Source organism: Eumetopias jubatus, unplaced genomic scaffold (assembly GCF_037043125.1).
Source record: "Eumetopias jubatus isolate StellerSeaLion01/CBP00866 unplaced genomic scaffold, mEumJub1_p1.0 scaffold_1, whole genome shotgun sequence".
Lineage (NCBI taxonomy): Eukaryota > Metazoa > Chordata > Mammalia > Carnivora > Otariidae > Eumetopias > Eumetopias jubatus.
In genome coordinates this window covers 201885887-201903965 of record NW_028274807.1, presented here as the reverse complement: position 1 = coordinate 201903965, position 18079 = coordinate 201885887, and the positions used below count along the sequence as shown (strand labels likewise).

Below are 18079 nucleotides of genomic sequence, written 5' to 3'. Positions count from 1 at the left end.
ACAGTTTTCAGGACACTTGACACCAGGCCACAAAGGGCAGGACCACTGATAGATGGAAACCAAATGGGATGAGTCCTATCATGGCTCTGCTTGTGGACTTCAGAGAGTTTCTAGGCCACAGTTCAGAGAAGGGGAACCTTGGCAGAATGTCACAGGCTCCCTGAGGTGATCAAGTGAAGCTGAAAAGTGGGGGGGGGCACCCCAGGCAGCTATGCAAAGAACACTGGGGGGCGGGGACAACTCTGGAGATCTGCAGAGGCTCCCCCTTGAGTACTCCCCAGTGTAGTGATCAGTGAGGGGGTGGGGGGGAACTACCAGAAGCTAGAGAGATAACCACTTGAAAGGATTAGAATTAACAATGCCCGGTGTTCACCGGGGGGCCCAGGAATAGTGCCTGTTTCCAGCAGCCAGACTGGAAAAACTCAAAGATTCACAGAGCCCTGGGTAGCATGTTCAGAGAAGTCTTGTCTCAGGCGGGCCGCCTAGGAGGCTCAGTCCACTAAGCGTCTGCCTTAGGCTCAGGTCATGATCCCAGAGTCCCAGGACCAAGTCCCACCAAGTCCAGCCTTGGGCTCCCTGCTCAGCGGGGAGTCTGCTTCTGCCTCTGTCCATCCCCCTTGCTCATGCATGCACTCTCTCTCTGTCTCAAATAAAAATCTTTAAAAAAAAAGTTCTTTTTTCAGCGAGAACTAGACTGAGAAGTGCTCCAGTCCTGTCTAACAAATCTTTAAAGCGAGCCCTGAAAATATCCATTTCTTTTTTTTTTTTTTAAGATTTTACTTATTTACTTGACAGAGAGAGATACAGCAAGAGAAGGAACACAAGCAGGGGGGAGTGGGAGAGGGAGAAGCAGGCTCCCTGCTGAACAGGGAGCCCAATGCAGGGCTCGATCCCAGAACCCTTGGGACCATGACCTGAGCCGAAGGCAGATGCTTAACAACTGAGCCACCCAGGCGCCCATGAAAATATCCATTTCTAAGTAATTTCACTGCATTCCAAATAAAGCTCAAGAAAATTTCTAGGAAAATATCAAACATCCAGGTAAAAGTCACAGTGTCTGGTATCCAGTCAAAGAATACCCAACACTCAAGGAGCATGAAGATACAATGCATAAGGAGGAGAATAGCCAATCAATCCAAAGAACTGACACAGGTGTTAAAATCACTGGCAAGAACATTAAAACAGCGATTATAACTGTAAGCTATATATATGTACTCAAAAGTTAAGTACAGATATTGAAGATGTAAAAAGACCCAAATCAAACTTCTAGATATATAAACTACCATGTGTGAGATGAAAAAAAGACAGTGACTGCTGGGATTAACATTATGTTAAACATGGCGGAAGGAAGAGATGGATGAACTTAAAGACATGACAATAAAAAAAAAGAAAATTACCAGAATGAAACACAGAGAGAAGAGGGAGTATAAAAAAATATAACACCGTGGGCTTGTGGCACTTCCACAAGGGAGAGGTGCTGCGTGGGAGAGACAAAAATATTTAAAGAAGTAATGGTCAGGTGCCTGGGTGGCTCAGTTGGTTAGGCGACTGCCTTGGGCTCGGGTCATGATCCTGGAGTCCCGGGATCGAGTCCTGCATCGGGCTCCCTGCTTGGCGGGGAGTCTGCTTGTCCCTCTGACCCTCTTCCCTCTCGTGCTCTCTGTCTCTCATTCTCTCTCTCTCAAATAAATAAATAAAATCTTTTTAAAAAAATAAAAATAAATTTAAAAAAGAAAGAATGGTCAAACATTTTTCCAAATTTAATTAAAAAAACGATTACCCCAGAGATCCCAGAAGCTCAACGAATGCCAAACAAATGAAGCTAGACGGAAGCACAACCTAATCAAGTGGTGCTCCAAACCAGTAATAATGTGAAGAGGAACACAGGGAAGTGTGACAGTAGATACCTCATCAGAAACAACACGAGCACCATTCTCAGCTGAGGTCAACAAGATGACGCCATGCCTTCCAGTTTCAGCTCTCATAGCGTAAACACTTGTTCCCAGTCTACCATGTGCCATATTTTTCCATTTTTGTGCTTTTTTTTTTCTTTTTGCTGCTGATTTTGCTGTTTAAAATGATCCCCAAGCAAAAAAATAAAATAAATAGAATGATTCCCAAGCATATTGCTTAGGGGCTGTCTCGGGTCGCTAAGGACTCCAGCTGTGATGTGCGTCGCAGAGAAAAGACATGTTAGGTGAGCTTCGCACGGGTATAAATTACACTTCTGTGTGCCCTGAGTTCAGTAATAGTGAATCAACTGAGTGTATTAAATAAGGTGTCTTTAGCCAGAAACAAACAGAAAATAAAGCTACATATTGACCACCCGGTGACAATGTTGTGCAGCAAGACTCCCAGGAATCTACTCCTGTATTTCTCTGAGGAGCAATTGTTCAGTATTTGCTAATTCAGTACTCATGGCTACTTCACAGAACATAAAAACCAAAAAAAAAAAAAAAAAAAAAAAGAAAGAAAGAAAGAAAGAAAAGAAACATGTTACTTTTAGCAACTGGGTTTGGGGTGATTGGTTACTCAGCAATAGGGAACTGAAATCCTCATTGAAACTCACATTGTCCCATGTTGGCTGGACCAAGTGTCTCAGATGGGGTTCCCCGGAAGCAGATCCTGAGCGGGAACTGTATGTGCAAAGCAGAGTGTCCCACCCCGGCCTCCCTCAGACAGCAGAGGAGTGCTCTCGGGAGATATGTGGGTAAGCGAGCAAGGGAGGCAGAACTGGGCAATGGCAGAAGCTGAGCTACAGTGCATTTGCAACTGAGGTCTCAGCTGATCCTCCAAGAAGCCCTTCCAAGTTGGCCCCAAGTGAGGCAAGTAGGCTGGGCGACACCTGTCCAAGGGTGGGATCCTGAGCGCATCCCTTCCCTCAGACGAGTGCAGCTTTTGGGAAGGCTGCAGCTGAGGCAGTATTTTCAGGAGCTGGGAGAATGATGTGCTTTCTCATGGCGTGGCAATACCGCCTGACCCCCGGGGTACCACTTCCTGTTGGCTCCTGAGTCCTTCTAATGTGATCCTGGCCGTTTGGATGGCTTCCTCGCCAGCCGGTACGACATGACGTTTTCGTCTCCTCTGACACATTCCCTGCTCCACACCCGGACATTCTGCAGATCACTTTCCCAGGAGGCCCTGATTTCTTTTGGGGGGAAATTGTATTTCAAGACCGCAATCTGGGCCCTAGGAATACTCCTTGCTAGATGTCGCTTGCTTCTTATGACCAGAAACCCCCAGCACTTTTTGTTTTGTTTCCTTTTAAATTCTAATATTTTTAGGAGAACACATTGCCCACCCCTCAACCTCCTTCTTTGCCCGTGTCATCTATATCTTTCAGAGGGTGGCTCTGCCCAGCCACCACGCCCCTGACCTGAGTAAGAGTCATCCTACCCACGGGCTCTCCCTTCCCACCTGCGGTCCACGTCTTATTCACGGCCACAGCCCAGTGCCTAACTCACAAAGGGTATTCCACGAATATTGGTTGAGAAGACTAAAAGTGGCTACCACTCTCCTGGCAGTTGGCGTCCCACTCACAGGGAGGCTCTGCCTAGCTTTTCTGGTAGCCAGAGGCAGATCTTCGGTAACTAAGCTGCTGGACTAAATTCCTGTCTCCACCCCCAGCAAGAACCACATGCTAATATCAGCATGCCACAGGGCATCCCATCTGGACCATGCACTTCCCAGAGCCAGGGACTGTTCCTACCACCGGGACTGTGACTCCTGGCTAGCCAGTTGTGGGATTCCCTCTTTGCATTTACTGAGTTTAGCTGTAACCAGCTGGGGTTTGCAAAGCACAGTGTCCCACCCCGGCCTCCCTCAGACAGCAGGTGGGACTATCCCAGACTGCTCGCTGAGGTCCTGGATAACTGGGAGTGTTAGCACTGACCATTTGGAAGGATGGGTAGGCAAGGGAGAGAGAGGCTGGGGGATGATCAGCAGCCAGTACCAGGTGACTGTGGGACACTAGATCGGGTGATTGGGAAAAAGAAACTATACACACACACATACACACACACACACACACACAGAGCCAGGCCCTTCCACCTCCCCTCCCCGTGTGGGAGCTCTTTGGGCTCAAGGCGGCCTGACACCCAGCCCACGGTGTCTCCTCAAAGCATGTCTGTTACACGGCAGCAAGGAGAGACAGGAGGCTGTGTGAGTGGGACATGCCCCAGTCTCTGTCCCCTCGCCCCCCTGCTCCTGACTGCAGGGGCTGCCAAACTCAACTATAACACTTCCAGCCAGAGATGTTGATGGCTCTAACAGGAGGACAGGCAACAGGACCCACGGGCTAAGGCCACCCATCAGATTTACATCAAGGTAGACAAGCTCCCCACCTCTGACTCTTCTAGAGTTTACTGGACACCATGAAATGCTTTTTTAAGCTACACTGGAAACTAGTTCTCTACAGAGTATGGTATACGCAACACTCCAGAACTTTCAGGAGACCAGAGCTTCAACATAAATAAGAATGCACTCCAAACATTTATTCAGTTCTGCGATCTCCGCACTCCATCACTGCCTCCACGCACCTCCGGGTGAGCCTGGATGGGGCCACTAGGGACTGAGGAAGGGGGCCCCATCACGGGGCTGCCCCAGGAGGGCCTGTGTGCCACAGGCTGGCCACGCACGGCTGGATCCGCGCTGGGGGCAGGGGAAATGTCTCCCAGCCCCAGACAGCCCGGTCAGATGTGGAAACTCCAGGCCTCACAGCTCAGCAGGGACATGGTGATGCCTCCTCCCTCTCTCTGCACAATCTGCAAGCTGTCCGCTTCGACCCAGTCTCAGGTGACAGCCTGAGACCACAGCCAGGTCCAAGGCTGCCTCACTGCTCATGAGGTGTCTTCTCTGGTAGAGGCTCTCCAAGATGGCAAGGAAGCACCGGGCTCCACCTGGCAGGTCGGCTGGCTCTCGGGCTGGGATGCTTGACCCCTCTCCTTCGGGGCAAGCAGGGCACAGCCAAGGTCGTGGGTGTGGCCGAGGCAGGTGACTGGGGGCATCAGGCTGGGACACTTTCGGGGCTCCAGCCTCGCTGGAGAGCTCCTGTGGGGCTTTCTACAGGCTCAGTGGACGCCAAGCAGAATTGGAGGAAAGGGCATTTGAGTAGGAGTGGGAGATCGGAGGAGAGGCCCAGTGCGAGACCCGGAAACAGGAGGGGGGTGGGCCGGGGTGATCACGGGGCCACCAGGATGCCCAGGGGCAGCAGCAGACACAGAAGTGGGAAGGAGCCTGCTGAGTCCCAAGAGCAAGCCTGACTCAGGTGATCAATGACCCAGTCCTTGTAGAAACTAACTTCTGTATAAACTCCAGGATAATTTCTGCGACCGCAGCCAATGCCCCAGCTCACAATCCCCACCTGGACCCATGTTTCATTAAATTCACAGACCAGGGGCCCCCCAGAGTCTCCCTGGAGAAAGAGGAAAAAAGTAAACACAGGAATGGAAGAGAATCAACATCAGAACTGGCGGATCGCGCTGCAAGGCTTGGGGAGACAGGCACACGTGGGGCTTCCCCAGGACCCTCCCTCCGCCAGGCATCCACCAGCCCTAGGTTCCTGGGAATATCAGATTTAAGGGTTGAAAATTCAGCAAACAAAATTCATATACGTATGCAAAAAAATCATGTACCAAAAAAAATGGAATATAAACAAAGAAAATGTCCATACTCTGAGCTAATCATAATGAAGAACGTCTTTACCTGAGCACACTGCCGGTCACATAGAAAGGGGTACGAAAGATGTGACTTGCATTTTTGGTATTTTCCGCCTGAATCTCCCCTCCTCTCCCAACCCCCTCCAGGCAGCACCAGGTCCTCCTGCTAAAGGATCCAGGCAGGCCAGCCCTGCCAAGCCTTGGCAGCTTGTCCCCTTGAGTCCCCTTGCCGTGAATTAAGGGTGAATGGAGGGGCTGCTGGATAACACGGGCCCCGCTGCCTGTCAGGGGACCACAGAATGGCAAGACGGCCAAGGGCCTATGAACTCACCTGGCAGGCATCCTTTCCTTGGGCATTGTAACCACAGACTGTCCCTTCCTTGACTATGTCACTACTAGTTTCCATCTGGGTTTGGAGCATCGTGTTACATTTCTCATAACGGATAATGTTTAGCTCAGCCTCCTGTAGCCTTTCGGCAGCTTCTTTGGACTGATCTGTAGAGATAATTCAGGAGTAGGTGGACCTGCCTAATGGAACGGGACAGGAGCCCCTCATACCCACTCTTGGTCTCAATACAGTGTGTTCACATACAGACACCCTATTAGGGGAGTGACTGTGGTCCCCATTTGACACCGAAAGAGATGAAGCCCAAAGCTGACGTGGGGAAAGGAGGAGGTAGGAATCAAAACGAGACCGGAGAAGGAACAGATCAGGACAGGAAGAGCTGAGGCCTTACCAGCCCCGAGAAATCAAAACCAGACTCCCTGTCACTCTGAGTATCCTTAGTAATCGTGACAGTTGTCCTGTGCATCAGTGAAGGGACTTTACTTTTGAGCAGGATCATAAACTCTTGGACAAGTAGTGTCCCAAAGGTACCAAATCCAACCTCTCCCCGGGGATGGGAGGCCCAACAGCCTCACCACGAGGAGTTCTCTGGGCTCTTTTCATTCACAGGAAGCTCCCCGTCCACCAAGGCAAGGACTTGCAGTTTGGGACAGCTCCCACGAGCAGACACATCAACACCAACACCCCACCGGCTAAAATCCACCCTAGAGAGAACCCACTTTGCTCGTCACCTGAGACCCCAGGTCCTGAAATTCTAATCGAAATCTGAAACACCATCAAATTACTCCCTACCAGCATCTTCTCCACCCGCCTCCCTTCCCCGCTTGCTAGAAAATGGCCTCCTTGCCTCCCCTTTTAGCTTGCAAGCCAACCACAGGGCACGAGGCAGCCTCTTGCCTGGCCTGAGCTTCAGGTCTTGCTTCAGTCTTACCTGCTTCGTTGAGCTTCCCCCATCCAGTCACCCAGCACTCTGTACCAGCTTGTACCATGAACGCCTTTTTAGGGAGGCACACGGGCTGGATGTGGGAGGAAAAATTCACAGGGAACTCAAGCAGAACAAGGGCAATGTCATTCTCAATTAATCCAATAGGATTGTAATGTTGGTGAATAACGATGTCTTGGACGGGGATCTCGACTGCCATTCTGGAGGTATGCTTCATGAAGATGTCTCCCAGCTTTGCCGTGTACTCCACATGGCTGCAGAGAGATCCTAGAGGCTCTACACTCCCCTTCCACATCTTCTGGGCCTTCCCAGCCTGGGCCTCTCTCCATCAACCGCTTCCCTCCCTCCATCACCACGTCCCATCCCTGGACCCCTGGTCAATCTATCCAGCGGCGCTCCAAGGCTGGCTCCCCGGGGAGGAGCGTCAGCGTCACCTGGGAACGCGTTAGAGATGCAGATGCTCGGATCCCCCTCCTGATCTACTGCATCAGAGACGCTGGGGGTGGGGGCCAGGCAATCTGTGCTTTAACAAGCTCTGCAGGTTTATCCAGGCTCGAAAGTTGGAGACCCCCCGATCTAGCCACAGTGGTCTACTACACTCCACTCTTCTTAAATATTCCCCCTCGCCAGTCTTTGCCCACACACTGCCTCTCAACTGGCATCCCTCCCATTTCTTGCCACTTGGCTTGAAGGCGAATCAGCACGAGCTTTGAACCTGATTTGGGGTCTTGACTTTTCAGGCTACCAAGGGCCCTACCATCACCTTCCTCTGACTGCAGTGTGCAGAGCAGAGTCTACGACCCCCTTTCTCAGATGAGGAAGAGGAAGCTCAGGGAAGGGGTTAGGACGGGCTCCAGGTCACAGAGCCCCAGACACTCACCCAAATATGCAGTGGGCCGCGGTCAGCACCCACCGACTGGCAATGAGGGAGCCTCCACACATGTGTCTGTCATTGATCTGCAGGCTCACCTGCCAGGGCCACTTCCGCTCTGCGGCCGGCAATCCCCCAACTATCCTCATAGACCTCTGGCCGCATCCTGCAGCAGGTCAGTGAAGGGAGGGGACTGAAAGAAAGCCACTGACAGCACCACCCGCAGAGCCGGATAATGCTCAGAAGTCTCAGAACCCTCAAAGCAAGGCCCATGTCCCCTCAGACCGCCCAGCCCACCCCCAGAGCAGCGCTCTATCCCCTAAGGCTCCTCAGAGAATGGCCACACGTCCCCTCCGAGCTCAAGCGCAGGGTTGGGGTCACTCCGAAACTCCCTTCCCCGGGAAAAGCCATCTCCCCACGAGACCCTCCCCCAGAGCACGGTCCCGGCCCCCGCGGCCCCGGCCAGTTGTCCCCGGCAGGGCCTGGCCCAGAAACATCACCTGCAGGGAACAGCGGCTTTGCTGTGGTTAGTGGCTTTGCCATGGCCCCAGCCCTGTAGGAGCCAGAGGCCCCTGGGGTGACGGCCACCACTTGGGGGGATGCGGCAGCCTCTTGGGGCCCGGGGGGCGCAGACGGTCCCTCAGCCTTCCACACGCTCGCGCCGGGGCCCTCGCGGCCGCCCCCCGACGACGACGGGGAGGTGGGCGCCGGGGACGGTGGGGGCGCCGCGGACCCCCCCTCCGCCTCACGGAGCCGAGGCTGGAGGAGCAGGAGCCAGAGCAGGAGGCCCAGGGAGCCGCCGGGTGGGGACGCCATGGGCCCGCCCGCGCCGCGCCTCTCGCCGCGCCCTCTCGCGGCGGCCCGCGGCCCTGCGCTCGCGCGGGCGGGAAACTGGGTCCCGTCGCGCCCCCTGGGGGGGGGGGGGGCCTGACCGTCGGGGAGGCTCTTCATCCGGGCACCGACCGCCGCGGCCGGGCGTGCAGCGCGCCTCGCCCCCCTCCTCCGTTGCCTGCTCGCCGCCGAGATCTGGTCCGCCGGGCGGACTCGAACGCGCTGCCCCGGGCGGCACCGAGCGCTGCCTTGGAGATGACACTGGCCCTCCGCGGGAACAGAGCCCTGAGCCAAGTGCAAACGGAAAGCGCGGTGAGATCTCACGACCCACGGAACAGACTGGCGAAGATAAACAGTCGTACAACACCCAGTACTGAGGCGGCTGCAGAGGTACTGCATCACTCAGACGTTGTGGTAGGAAAGTAAAACACTACAGCCACTCCGGAAGACAGACTGGCAGTTTCTTATAAAACAAAATATGCGATTCCCATACGACCCAGTCATTGCATTCCTGGGCATTGACCCCAGAGAAATAAAGCTGTATGTACACACACACACACACACACACACACACACACACACCCACACACACACACCCCTGTACGAATGTTTTTAGAAGCTTTATTCTTAATAGCCACCCTCTGGAAACAACCCTGTAGTAGACAGAATACTGGCTCCCCAAAGATGTCCGTATCCTCATCCCTGGAACCTGCGAATATGTTACGTTACGTGGCAAAAGGAACGTGAGTAAGTTAAAAATGCTTGAGCAGGGACATTATCCTGGAGTACATACATAAAAGTGGCCACAATGTCTTGCAGTTCCTCCTATCAAGAAACGAAGTCAGGCTGTGGTATGAGCAGCCTATCCCTTGGGCTACACGACCCTGCAAACCCCATGGTGCTAGAGTTTGCGGTGGTAAAATAAAAATGCTGGAAGGAGTCTCTGCTATGTCCTAATTATAGAGTCACAGCATAGACTCCTGCAGTACTGGAGCAAGACCACACTGTCTGCAGCTGACAAATTTGAAAAGCAACTCCTAGCACCCTACTGCACCCCGGAAGGAAACTAACTGCCAGACCAAGGAACATCAAGTAACTGAGAGTCTCATGCCTCCTATCATAAAGTAGATATTCAGCCAGACTAAACAAGCCATAAACTCGGCCGGACAAAGTAATTCATCGTTCAATGGACAGGAGACATTTGGAACTGGATTATTACGACAGGTCTTGAAGACACAAGTAAGTTGCACAAAAATAATGGCCTAGACCTCCATATTTCCTGCTTGTATTGAATTAAAGTTTCTCCCTCACTTCGTACCCATAGCCTTATAAGGAGTATCCTATGACCAGCTGATGAAAGGAAAAAACCAAGGCCTAGTTCACAGTTGGACTTAAAATCTCAGTGCCAGTTGAAAACAGACTGTTGTTGCACTAGAACCTCACTCAGGGGTGGCCCTGAAAGGCAGTGATGAGGAGAAATCCTGTGCATAGAGCTTCAAACAGTACACCTGGTCATCAACTTGGTATAAAAAGAGAAGTGGCCTGAATAAGAATATACATGGACCCCTGAGCGGTGATGAATGGGTTGTTTGGTTGGTCAGGGGCTTAGAAAGAGCAAAACTCCATGATCTGGGGGAAGAAGCACATGAATGGACCTATGGCAGCAGAAACAAAGTGTGTAGCCTTGGGATGCCTGGGTGGTTCAGTGGGTTAAGCATCTGCCTTCAGCTCAGGTCATGATCCCAGGGTCCTGGGATTGAGTCCCACCTCGGGCTCCCTGCTCACAGGGAGTCTGCTTCTCCCTCTCACTCTGCCTCTCCCCCAGCTTGTGCATACACACGCTCTCTCTCTCCCAAATAAATGAATAAAAATCTTAAAAAAAAAAAAAAGTATGTAGCCTTTTCTCTTCTGCACCAGTGCCCGCCAATGTGTGGCCACTCAACAACCAAGTGGATAGGATGACTCCTCCACTAGAGATCAGCTAACACTTGTCCTTGTCAACCTCCATGCTTGCCCAGTGTGTCCAGGAACAGAGTATTGTGTTGGCAGGATTGGAGGCTATTCATTCACCCAATAAAGCAACGTGGGCTTCCTCTTACCAAAGCCGGCATAGCTACTACTCCTGCTGAATGTCCAATCTGTCAGCATCAAGGTCAACGCCAACCCCCTGAAATGCTACATCCCTGAAGGAAACCAACCAGCTATTTGGTGGCAAGATGATACCGATTTCTTTCCACCCCGGAGGGCTAGCACTTCATTCTTACTGGGATTAATGCATTTCAGTACTCGGTAGTACTATGTTATGTAGGATCCCAAGATGCTAAATCAGACACTCCATGAGTCCACTGATAGTGGTGCTGGCAAAGACATGATAGGTAGACAACACTTTACATCTTTCCAATAATTAAATACTTTTGTGACAACAGGAGTGATATAAGTAAATGTGATTTTTTATATTGTGTAATGAAACGTGTCAACATTTGGAAAATCTACGTAACTACATAACTAAATCTACATGACATAGTTTTCCAAAGATTTTACAAAATTAGGTATGGTACAAGATCCATTCAAGGTGAAAGACCAATAAATTTTAATGGAATGGGTACAAAAAGTTCAAAGAGTTTCATATTCTACATTACAAGATATTTAAAAATGGGAAGTCTTTAATATTTCCTAACAACACTACCATTTCTGGCCCACCTCATGTCTGTACAGACCAATTTCCATCTGATATCATTTTCCTTCAACCTGAAGAACTTCAGAATCTCTTCAAGTCCAGGAAGGAATTCGCTCAGCTTTTGTTTGTATAAGTCTTTACTTCAATTTCATATTTGAAAGATATTTTCATTTGATGTAGAATTCTACCCTGACTCACTTGAGGATGATCTTCTCTCTACTATTTTCTAAGTTGCATTGTGTCTGGAGAGAAGTCTGTAGTCATTCTTATCTTTTCTTTTCTTTTTTTTTAAGATTTTTTATTTTTAAGTAATCGCTACACCCAACGTGGGGCTCAAACCCACAATCCCAAGATCAAGAGTCACAAGCTCCACTGACAGAGGGATTCCTGTACAGCAGGGATTGGCCAACTTGCCCTGTAAAAGACAGACCGTAAATATTTTAAGCTGTGCAGGCCACACATAGACTCTGCCATATATTCATTTTAAAAAGCAACTCTTTAAAACTGTGTAAATCATTCTTAGTCCTATACAAAAGCAGGCTGTATCTGGAATTGGCCCCCAAACCATAGCATGGTAACCCCCACTCTACACGATTCTGACCTGCAAACTCCAGATGCCTAGCCTTCCTGAGCCCCAATCTGTCTCCTTAACTTAGTGATATCATTGTGTTCTGTTTGGGTTTCTCTCCCTGTTTCATGTGAAAATGGCCTCCGCTTAGGAAGCCAGGAGAATTGTAGGGTTCATCTCACTTGTTACCCTTCTCTCTAGGGTCATAGTCCTACATTGTCATACAATGCTCTTAATAATTCTAGTTTTCCAAAAAAGTAGAACAACCGGGTTCCTATGTATATTCTTGGTGTATTTTCACTTTTGATAATGAGTAACCCTGCTTCATTGTGTGTCTTTTGAATTACCTGTGTCATCTGCAAGAGTTACGACCTTGGATGTCAATGATTCATGTGTAAATCTATTTTTCTTAACTCATGATGCCAGTTTTCAAACTAATTTTACCAAACTACACTCCCACCATCAGTATATGAGTCTTTCTATTAATCTCCATCTTCTCAACACTTACCGCAACAGTTCTGTTTTTTCTCATATGGTGGGCATAAAATTATATCTTAGTATGGTTTTAATTTGCATTTCCCTGGAGTATATTTTCATATCTTTCCTGGCCATTTGTGCTGTCTTTCTATAAAGTGTTTGTAACATCTGCCCAATTTTATATTTGGATTGCTTTTGAAGTACTTCTTATTGAGGTTTTTTTTCTTTTAATGCATGCTAATCCTTTGTTAGTAATGCCTGCTCCAAATACCATTTTGCAATCATGATTTGTCTTTTCAGTTTATTACAACTTTTGATGAATAAAAGTTCATAGTTTTAGGGGCGCCTGGGTGGCTCAGTCATTAAACGTCTGCCTTCAGCTCAGGTCATAATCCCAGGGTCCTGGGATAGAGCCCCACGTCCAGCTCCCTGCTCAGCAGGAAGCCTGCTTCTCCCTCTCCCACTCCCCCTGCTTATGTTCCCTCTCTCACTGTCTCTCTGTCAAATAAATAAAAAATCTTAAAAAAAAAAGTTCATAGTTTTAACGTAGTCAGAAGAGCAATCTTTCTCTTTATCATTTATGCTTTTTTGTGTCTGCTTTTAAGAAGCCTTCCCTAGGGGCACCTGGGTGGCTCAGTCGGTTGAGCATCTGCCTTCTGCTCAGGTCATGATCCAGGAGTCCCGGGGTTGAGCCTCACGTCAGGCTCCCCACTCAGTGGGGAGTCTGCGTCTCCCTTTGACCCTCCCCCCCTCATGCTCTCTCTCTCTCTCACTCTCTCTCTCAAATAAATAAATAAAATCTTTTAAAAAAAAGCCTTCCCTATCCTGAGGTCTTAAAGATATGATCCTGTATTTTCTTCTAAAAGTTTTAAAGTTTTGTTTTTGATGTTATGTCTTTTATCCACATTTTTTTTTGTTTATAGGGAGAAAGGAATTCAGTTCATTTATTTTCCATTTAACCATTTATCCCAGCACCGTGTACTGAATGGCCCATTATTTTTATTAAAGTATAGTTGACATATTCTTGATTACTAGAGCTTTTGAGCAACAGTATGTGATAGAATGCATTCTCCCATCTCGACTTCTTCTTCATTAGGGTTTTGGCTCTTCTTGGTACTCCATATAAACTTTAGGATAAGTTTGACAATTTTTTTTAAACTGTTGAAAATTCTATTCAAATACGCATTAAATCTAAGGAACATTTTGGGGAGAATTGGCACCTGCGTGCTATTGAGCCTTCTTATTCATGAATTTGGTGTATCTCTATTTAGGTTTTCCTTCATGTCCTTCAATAAAATTTCATAAATTTTCTCACAAAGTCACACACATCTTTCAGAAATGCAATTACATTATTCTATTCAACAATCTGATCAAATTATTTTATCAATTTTGATAATTTGTCGATTCTTTGGGGTTTTCTATATTGAAACAACCAAGTCATGTACAAATAATTATATCTTTTCTGTAGTGGATACGCCCTTATTCTTCTTGATATGTTCTCTCATTCTGTTAGGACTAGTCCTGTCTTGCTATTTTTTAAAGAAAAAAGAAAAACCTACAAATTAGAAATTATCATTGTTTTACACAGTCATGATTTTAGATATTTGTTATTACTTGTTGTTTTACTCACTATATTTGTTAAGGTAAAGGCTAAAGTGTGGTAACAGAGATATCCCAAAGTACAGTGGTTAAAAAAAAAAAGTTTATTTCTCTCTTACTTAACAGTCCAAATGTAGGCAGCCAAGTCCAGTTCTGCCACCCTTAACATGGGCACACATCTCTGCATCCAAGATGGCACCTCCATCTTTCTCATCTTCCCCTTTAGAAAGGGGAAAGAGCCAAAAAACACACTCATGTCCCTTTGAAGGTCATCCCCCCAAACAGCACACTACTTCTACTTACATCTCATGGAACATAACTTAAATACATGGTCACCCTAAGCTTCAAGGGAAGCTGAGAAAGGCAGTTTTTAAGTGCATAGCCACCCAGATCACCTGGGATCCATTTTACCTGTTTGGTGTACCCATCTCCCAACTATTGGTACTAGGAATTCCTACCTGCATCCTTCTTAGGAGGCTTACATGGAGCCACATTACAGAAGGTGACTAGGAATTGTATTCCTACCTTCCATTCCTCCAGTCAGCCTGTAGCCAAAGACATAGTGGTACAGGGCACAAAAGCCCAGCTCCCTTGCCTTAAGTCTGATGAATTCTATAAAGTAGACTCCAGGATCTTGCTTAGCCTAGACTTCACCTATAATCACATTCTTATTAAACTTCTTGCCTTTTCCTAGCCTGCTTCCCTCACATCCACACAGGTTTTTCCTGAAAATAACACTCTTAATAAGTTACTTGAACATGAATCCCTGCCCCAAAATTTGCTGGTAGCCCAGTGGATGCTGGAGCTGGCTTGTCCCAGCTCATGAAAGCCAACTGTTAATTGTCAGGAATTTTATGAGCTGGTTGTTAAACACAGTCATTAAAATTTAAATTATAAAACCTATAATTAAAGAAATTACACTAAAAACAAAGGTAATAAATACTCAAAATTCATTACTTCCTAGTTATTTTTCTGAATTTTCTAATTACCTGTGCTCTTGAGGTGAGGTCTACTACAGGTGTATGGTAGAACTTCTATCTAATGGTATACATCTCTTCCCAACTCCAGATTCAGTAATGTCATATTGGTAGCTTGAAATCAGCCATGGTGGGGGCACCTGGGTGGCTCAGGCAGTTAAGCATCTGCCTTCGGCTCAGGTCATGATCCCAGGGTCCTGGGATGAAACCCCGCATTTCATCAGACTCCTTGCTCAGTGGGGAGTCCGCTTCTCCTTCCCCCTCTGCCCCTACCCACCAGCTTGGGCTCTCTGTCTGGTGTACTCTCTCTGGCATTCTCTCTCTCAAATAAATAAACAAAATCTTTAAAAAAAAAAAGAAAGAAAGAAAGAAGGAAGGAGAGGAAGGAAGGAGAGGAAGGAAGGAAGGAAGGAAGGAAGGAAGGAAGGAAGGAAGGAAGGAAGGAAGGAAGGAAGAAGGAAGGAAGAAGGAAGGAAGGAAGGAAGGAAGGAAGGAAGAAGGAAGGAAGGAAGGAAGGAAGGAAGGAAGGAAGGAAGGAAGGAAAGAAGGAAGGAAGGAAGGAAGGAAGGAAGGAAAGAAGGAAGGAAGGAAGGAAGGAAGGAAGGAAGGAAGGAAAGAAGGAAGGAAGGAAAGAAGGAAGGAATCAGCCATAGTGAAAGTATTTATACTATGGAAATCTGAAGAATGTCATAAATCTGGGCTTTTTTCCCCCTCCAGAGCTGATCGTTAAGTATTTGCTGGCACAACACTAGACATCGGGTCATTGCATAAGACACGTACTATGCAAGAGGAAGAGAATGGACACTGGGGCCAAACTAGAATATGTCACATTAACCTGTTTCTTTTTTTTTTTTTTTGAGGTTTCAATATTTTATTCAAGTTTTACTTTAAGTGATGTTAATTACAGCATTTGAAGGGGAGGATCTAATTCCACGCAAAATGGAAGACTCTAAAATGTACCCATTAAACGGCTAAAAAATAAACCAAGTGGCGAGACTAGAACAAGTCCAATTTAGATTCCGAGTGTTGTCACAATGTGATTACAGTCACAGAGACTCTTCCCAGCTCAGAGCTGGGACTTTTAGAGGCCATTTCATACTCTGGTGCAGGGGCAGAAAACCACAACATGAGAGGGAATTAAGTCCTGAATTAGTGGCTTTATCACATCCATCTTCTCTAACCCAAAATGGCACAAAAGAAACAGCTACCACAGCCTGCAGACTACTTTTGGTGTAAAAGAGGTAATGGACTGGGGTGGAAACAGGTCAGGAAAAATCTGTCTAAAAAAGTCTCTTTCAGATGGGTTTATACACACCATCAGTGAGTCTCTCCTTCCTTCGGGTAGGAAACCCAGTTCAATTCTCAGGAAGTCATAATTTCATTCATGTACTCCATACCAATTAACAAAGTGCCTATCAATTATCAGCTTTTGCTGATAATTTGCAGCCATTTCTAGATAGAAAAGAAACCTGAACTCCCTGGAGGGGCCACCAAGCTCCCCCCAAGTCTACAGCTGAAAGGACTTTTCGTGGACTTGCGTTTCTTCTGTACCTCTGAAAGGGTAACACCTTAAAGCTGAATCATCTTTAACATGGAGGTCTAAAATGATACTTAGCAATACTTGCATCCCAGACATACAACATTAAAAAGGTACACTAAATTCTGAAGGTAGCTAGGCTCAAAATAGTTTAAAATTAAACGACTGTACAGTATTCATTTATGCCTAAAATTCCAGTCCTAGACCAAGCTTGTGGCCACCAGCATTGACATTCTTGCCATCCAGCAGAGCTGATAGGGTCGGTTTGATACCTGGCTTTAGGGTCTGAGTATATCCTAAACCTATCAGGCTGGAGTTGTTCACTTTAGCTGAGAAGCAGGCGTCAGGGTCGATCTGATACTTGGCCGCTATTCCAAAGTGAGTATTACTATTTCCTGCTGTTCAGGCCAGATAGACAGTGGTCTCTAACTTCTTGTTCACCTTCTGATAAATGGAGCCACCAAATTCTGTCCCATCGTTTACATTAGTGTGGAGCTGGAATTCGTCAGTCTTGTAGACAACTGCAAAGTTGCTCTGGGTCACTTGAGACTTTGCAGTCTCAAAATTCATCTGGTAGCCAGCCAGCCAGCCATCATATCCCAGCACCACAGCACCCGGACTGAAGGACCTGCAATGTCGAAATCCACGTTGCAGCCCAGGTTGATGTGCTCCCGCTTATACCCTGTCTTGATTTTAGCATTTTTTCCCCCTGTGTTTGGTGAGAAGGATGAATCAAAGGTCAGCTTCAGTCCATGTGCAAGCTGATCTTCCACAGTGATCTCTGTGCCTAGAGTGTTGTCAATGTTCCATTTCTCTGTAAACGTCAGACCATATTCGGTCCATCTGTACTTGGTTTCCAGACTGCCCGTCACTTTGGTGGTCTCAGTGTTGGCTGAACCTGAGCTTGTAAATTCCAGTCCATTCTCAGATTTTGTTTTCAAGTCAAGTTTTATTAAGCCAAATCCATAACCCTTGGTGAAGACATCCCTGGCAGATTTGCCAAGATCAGCATACGTGGGAGGCACAGCCATCCTCTGCTCAGGGGCAGTGGCGGTGGGCTCAGAGGCTGCTACCGCGGAGCAACCTGTTTCTTTTTAACTAGGAAAAATTTGCATACGGTTAAATAGATCTTAAGTGCACAATCTACTGTTTTAATAAATATATAGATCCACATAACCACCACTTCAGTCAAGGTATAAACCATTTTGAAACCCCAGAAAATGCCTTTGTGCCTTCTTCACGTTCATCATAAGCAACCACTGATCACCTATTGTGCCTATTTGGTCTTCATATAAATGGAATCAGAAATCTGTACTCTTTGGGTCTGGTTTCTTTCACTCAACATAATGTTTTTGAATTTCCATCCATGTTCTTGTGTCTACCAGCAGTTTATCCTTTTTTTTATCGCCAAGTAGTATTTTCATTGATTATCATTTATCAGTTAGCAGACACTTGAGTTGTTTCCAGATTCTGGCTATTATGAATAGAGATGCTATGCACATTCATATATAAGTCTCTGAGTGGATATTTCTGCTATTTTCTTCCAGCCTGTGGCTTTGATTTTCATTTTCTTAACAGTGTCTTTTAAGGAGCAGA

The 18079-nt window shown here is 47.3% G+C and overlaps 1 protein-coding gene and 1 pseudogene across 1 annotated transcript; both read right to left on the bottom strand.

Annotated features, from left to right (window-relative positions):
• Window positions 1-5179: 5179 nt before the first annotated feature.
• On the bottom strand, window positions 5180-8633 carry LOC114196347 (serine protease 44-like). The gene is made up of 5 exons (XM_088022216.1): window positions 8318-8633; window positions 7827-7983; window positions 6935-7200; window positions 5989-6152; window positions 5180-5413 (listed from the first exon to the last, which is right to left on the bottom strand). The coding sequence occupies exons 1-5, from the start codon at window positions 8631-8633 to the stop codon at window positions 5180-5182; spliced, it is 1137 nt and encodes a 378-aa protein (XP_087878342.1).
• Window positions 8634-16631: 7998 nt separating this feature from the next.
• On the bottom strand, window positions 16632-17544 carry LOC114196457 (non-selective voltage-gated ion channel VDAC1-like; annotated as a pseudogene).
• Between the last annotated feature and the right edge of the window lie 535 nt (window positions 17545-18079).

What these genes read in the sequence shown, in the direction of transcription:
- LOC114196347 (XM_088022216.1), bottom strand. Translation starts at nt 8,633, where the DNA reads ATGGCGTCCCCACCCGGCGGCTCCCTGGGCCTCCTGCTCTGGCTCCTG. An exon ending in AAAGCCGCTGTTCCCTGCAG is followed by an intron (nt 7,984 to 8,317) that starts GTGATGTTTCTG and finishes GACCTGCTGCAG; the next exon opens with GATGCGGCCAGAGGTCTATG. An exon ending in AAGGAAAGGATGCCTGCCAG is followed by an intron (nt 5,414 to 5,988) that starts GTGAGTTCATAG and finishes CTCTTTCTCCAG; the next exon opens with GGAGACTCTGGGGGGCCCCT.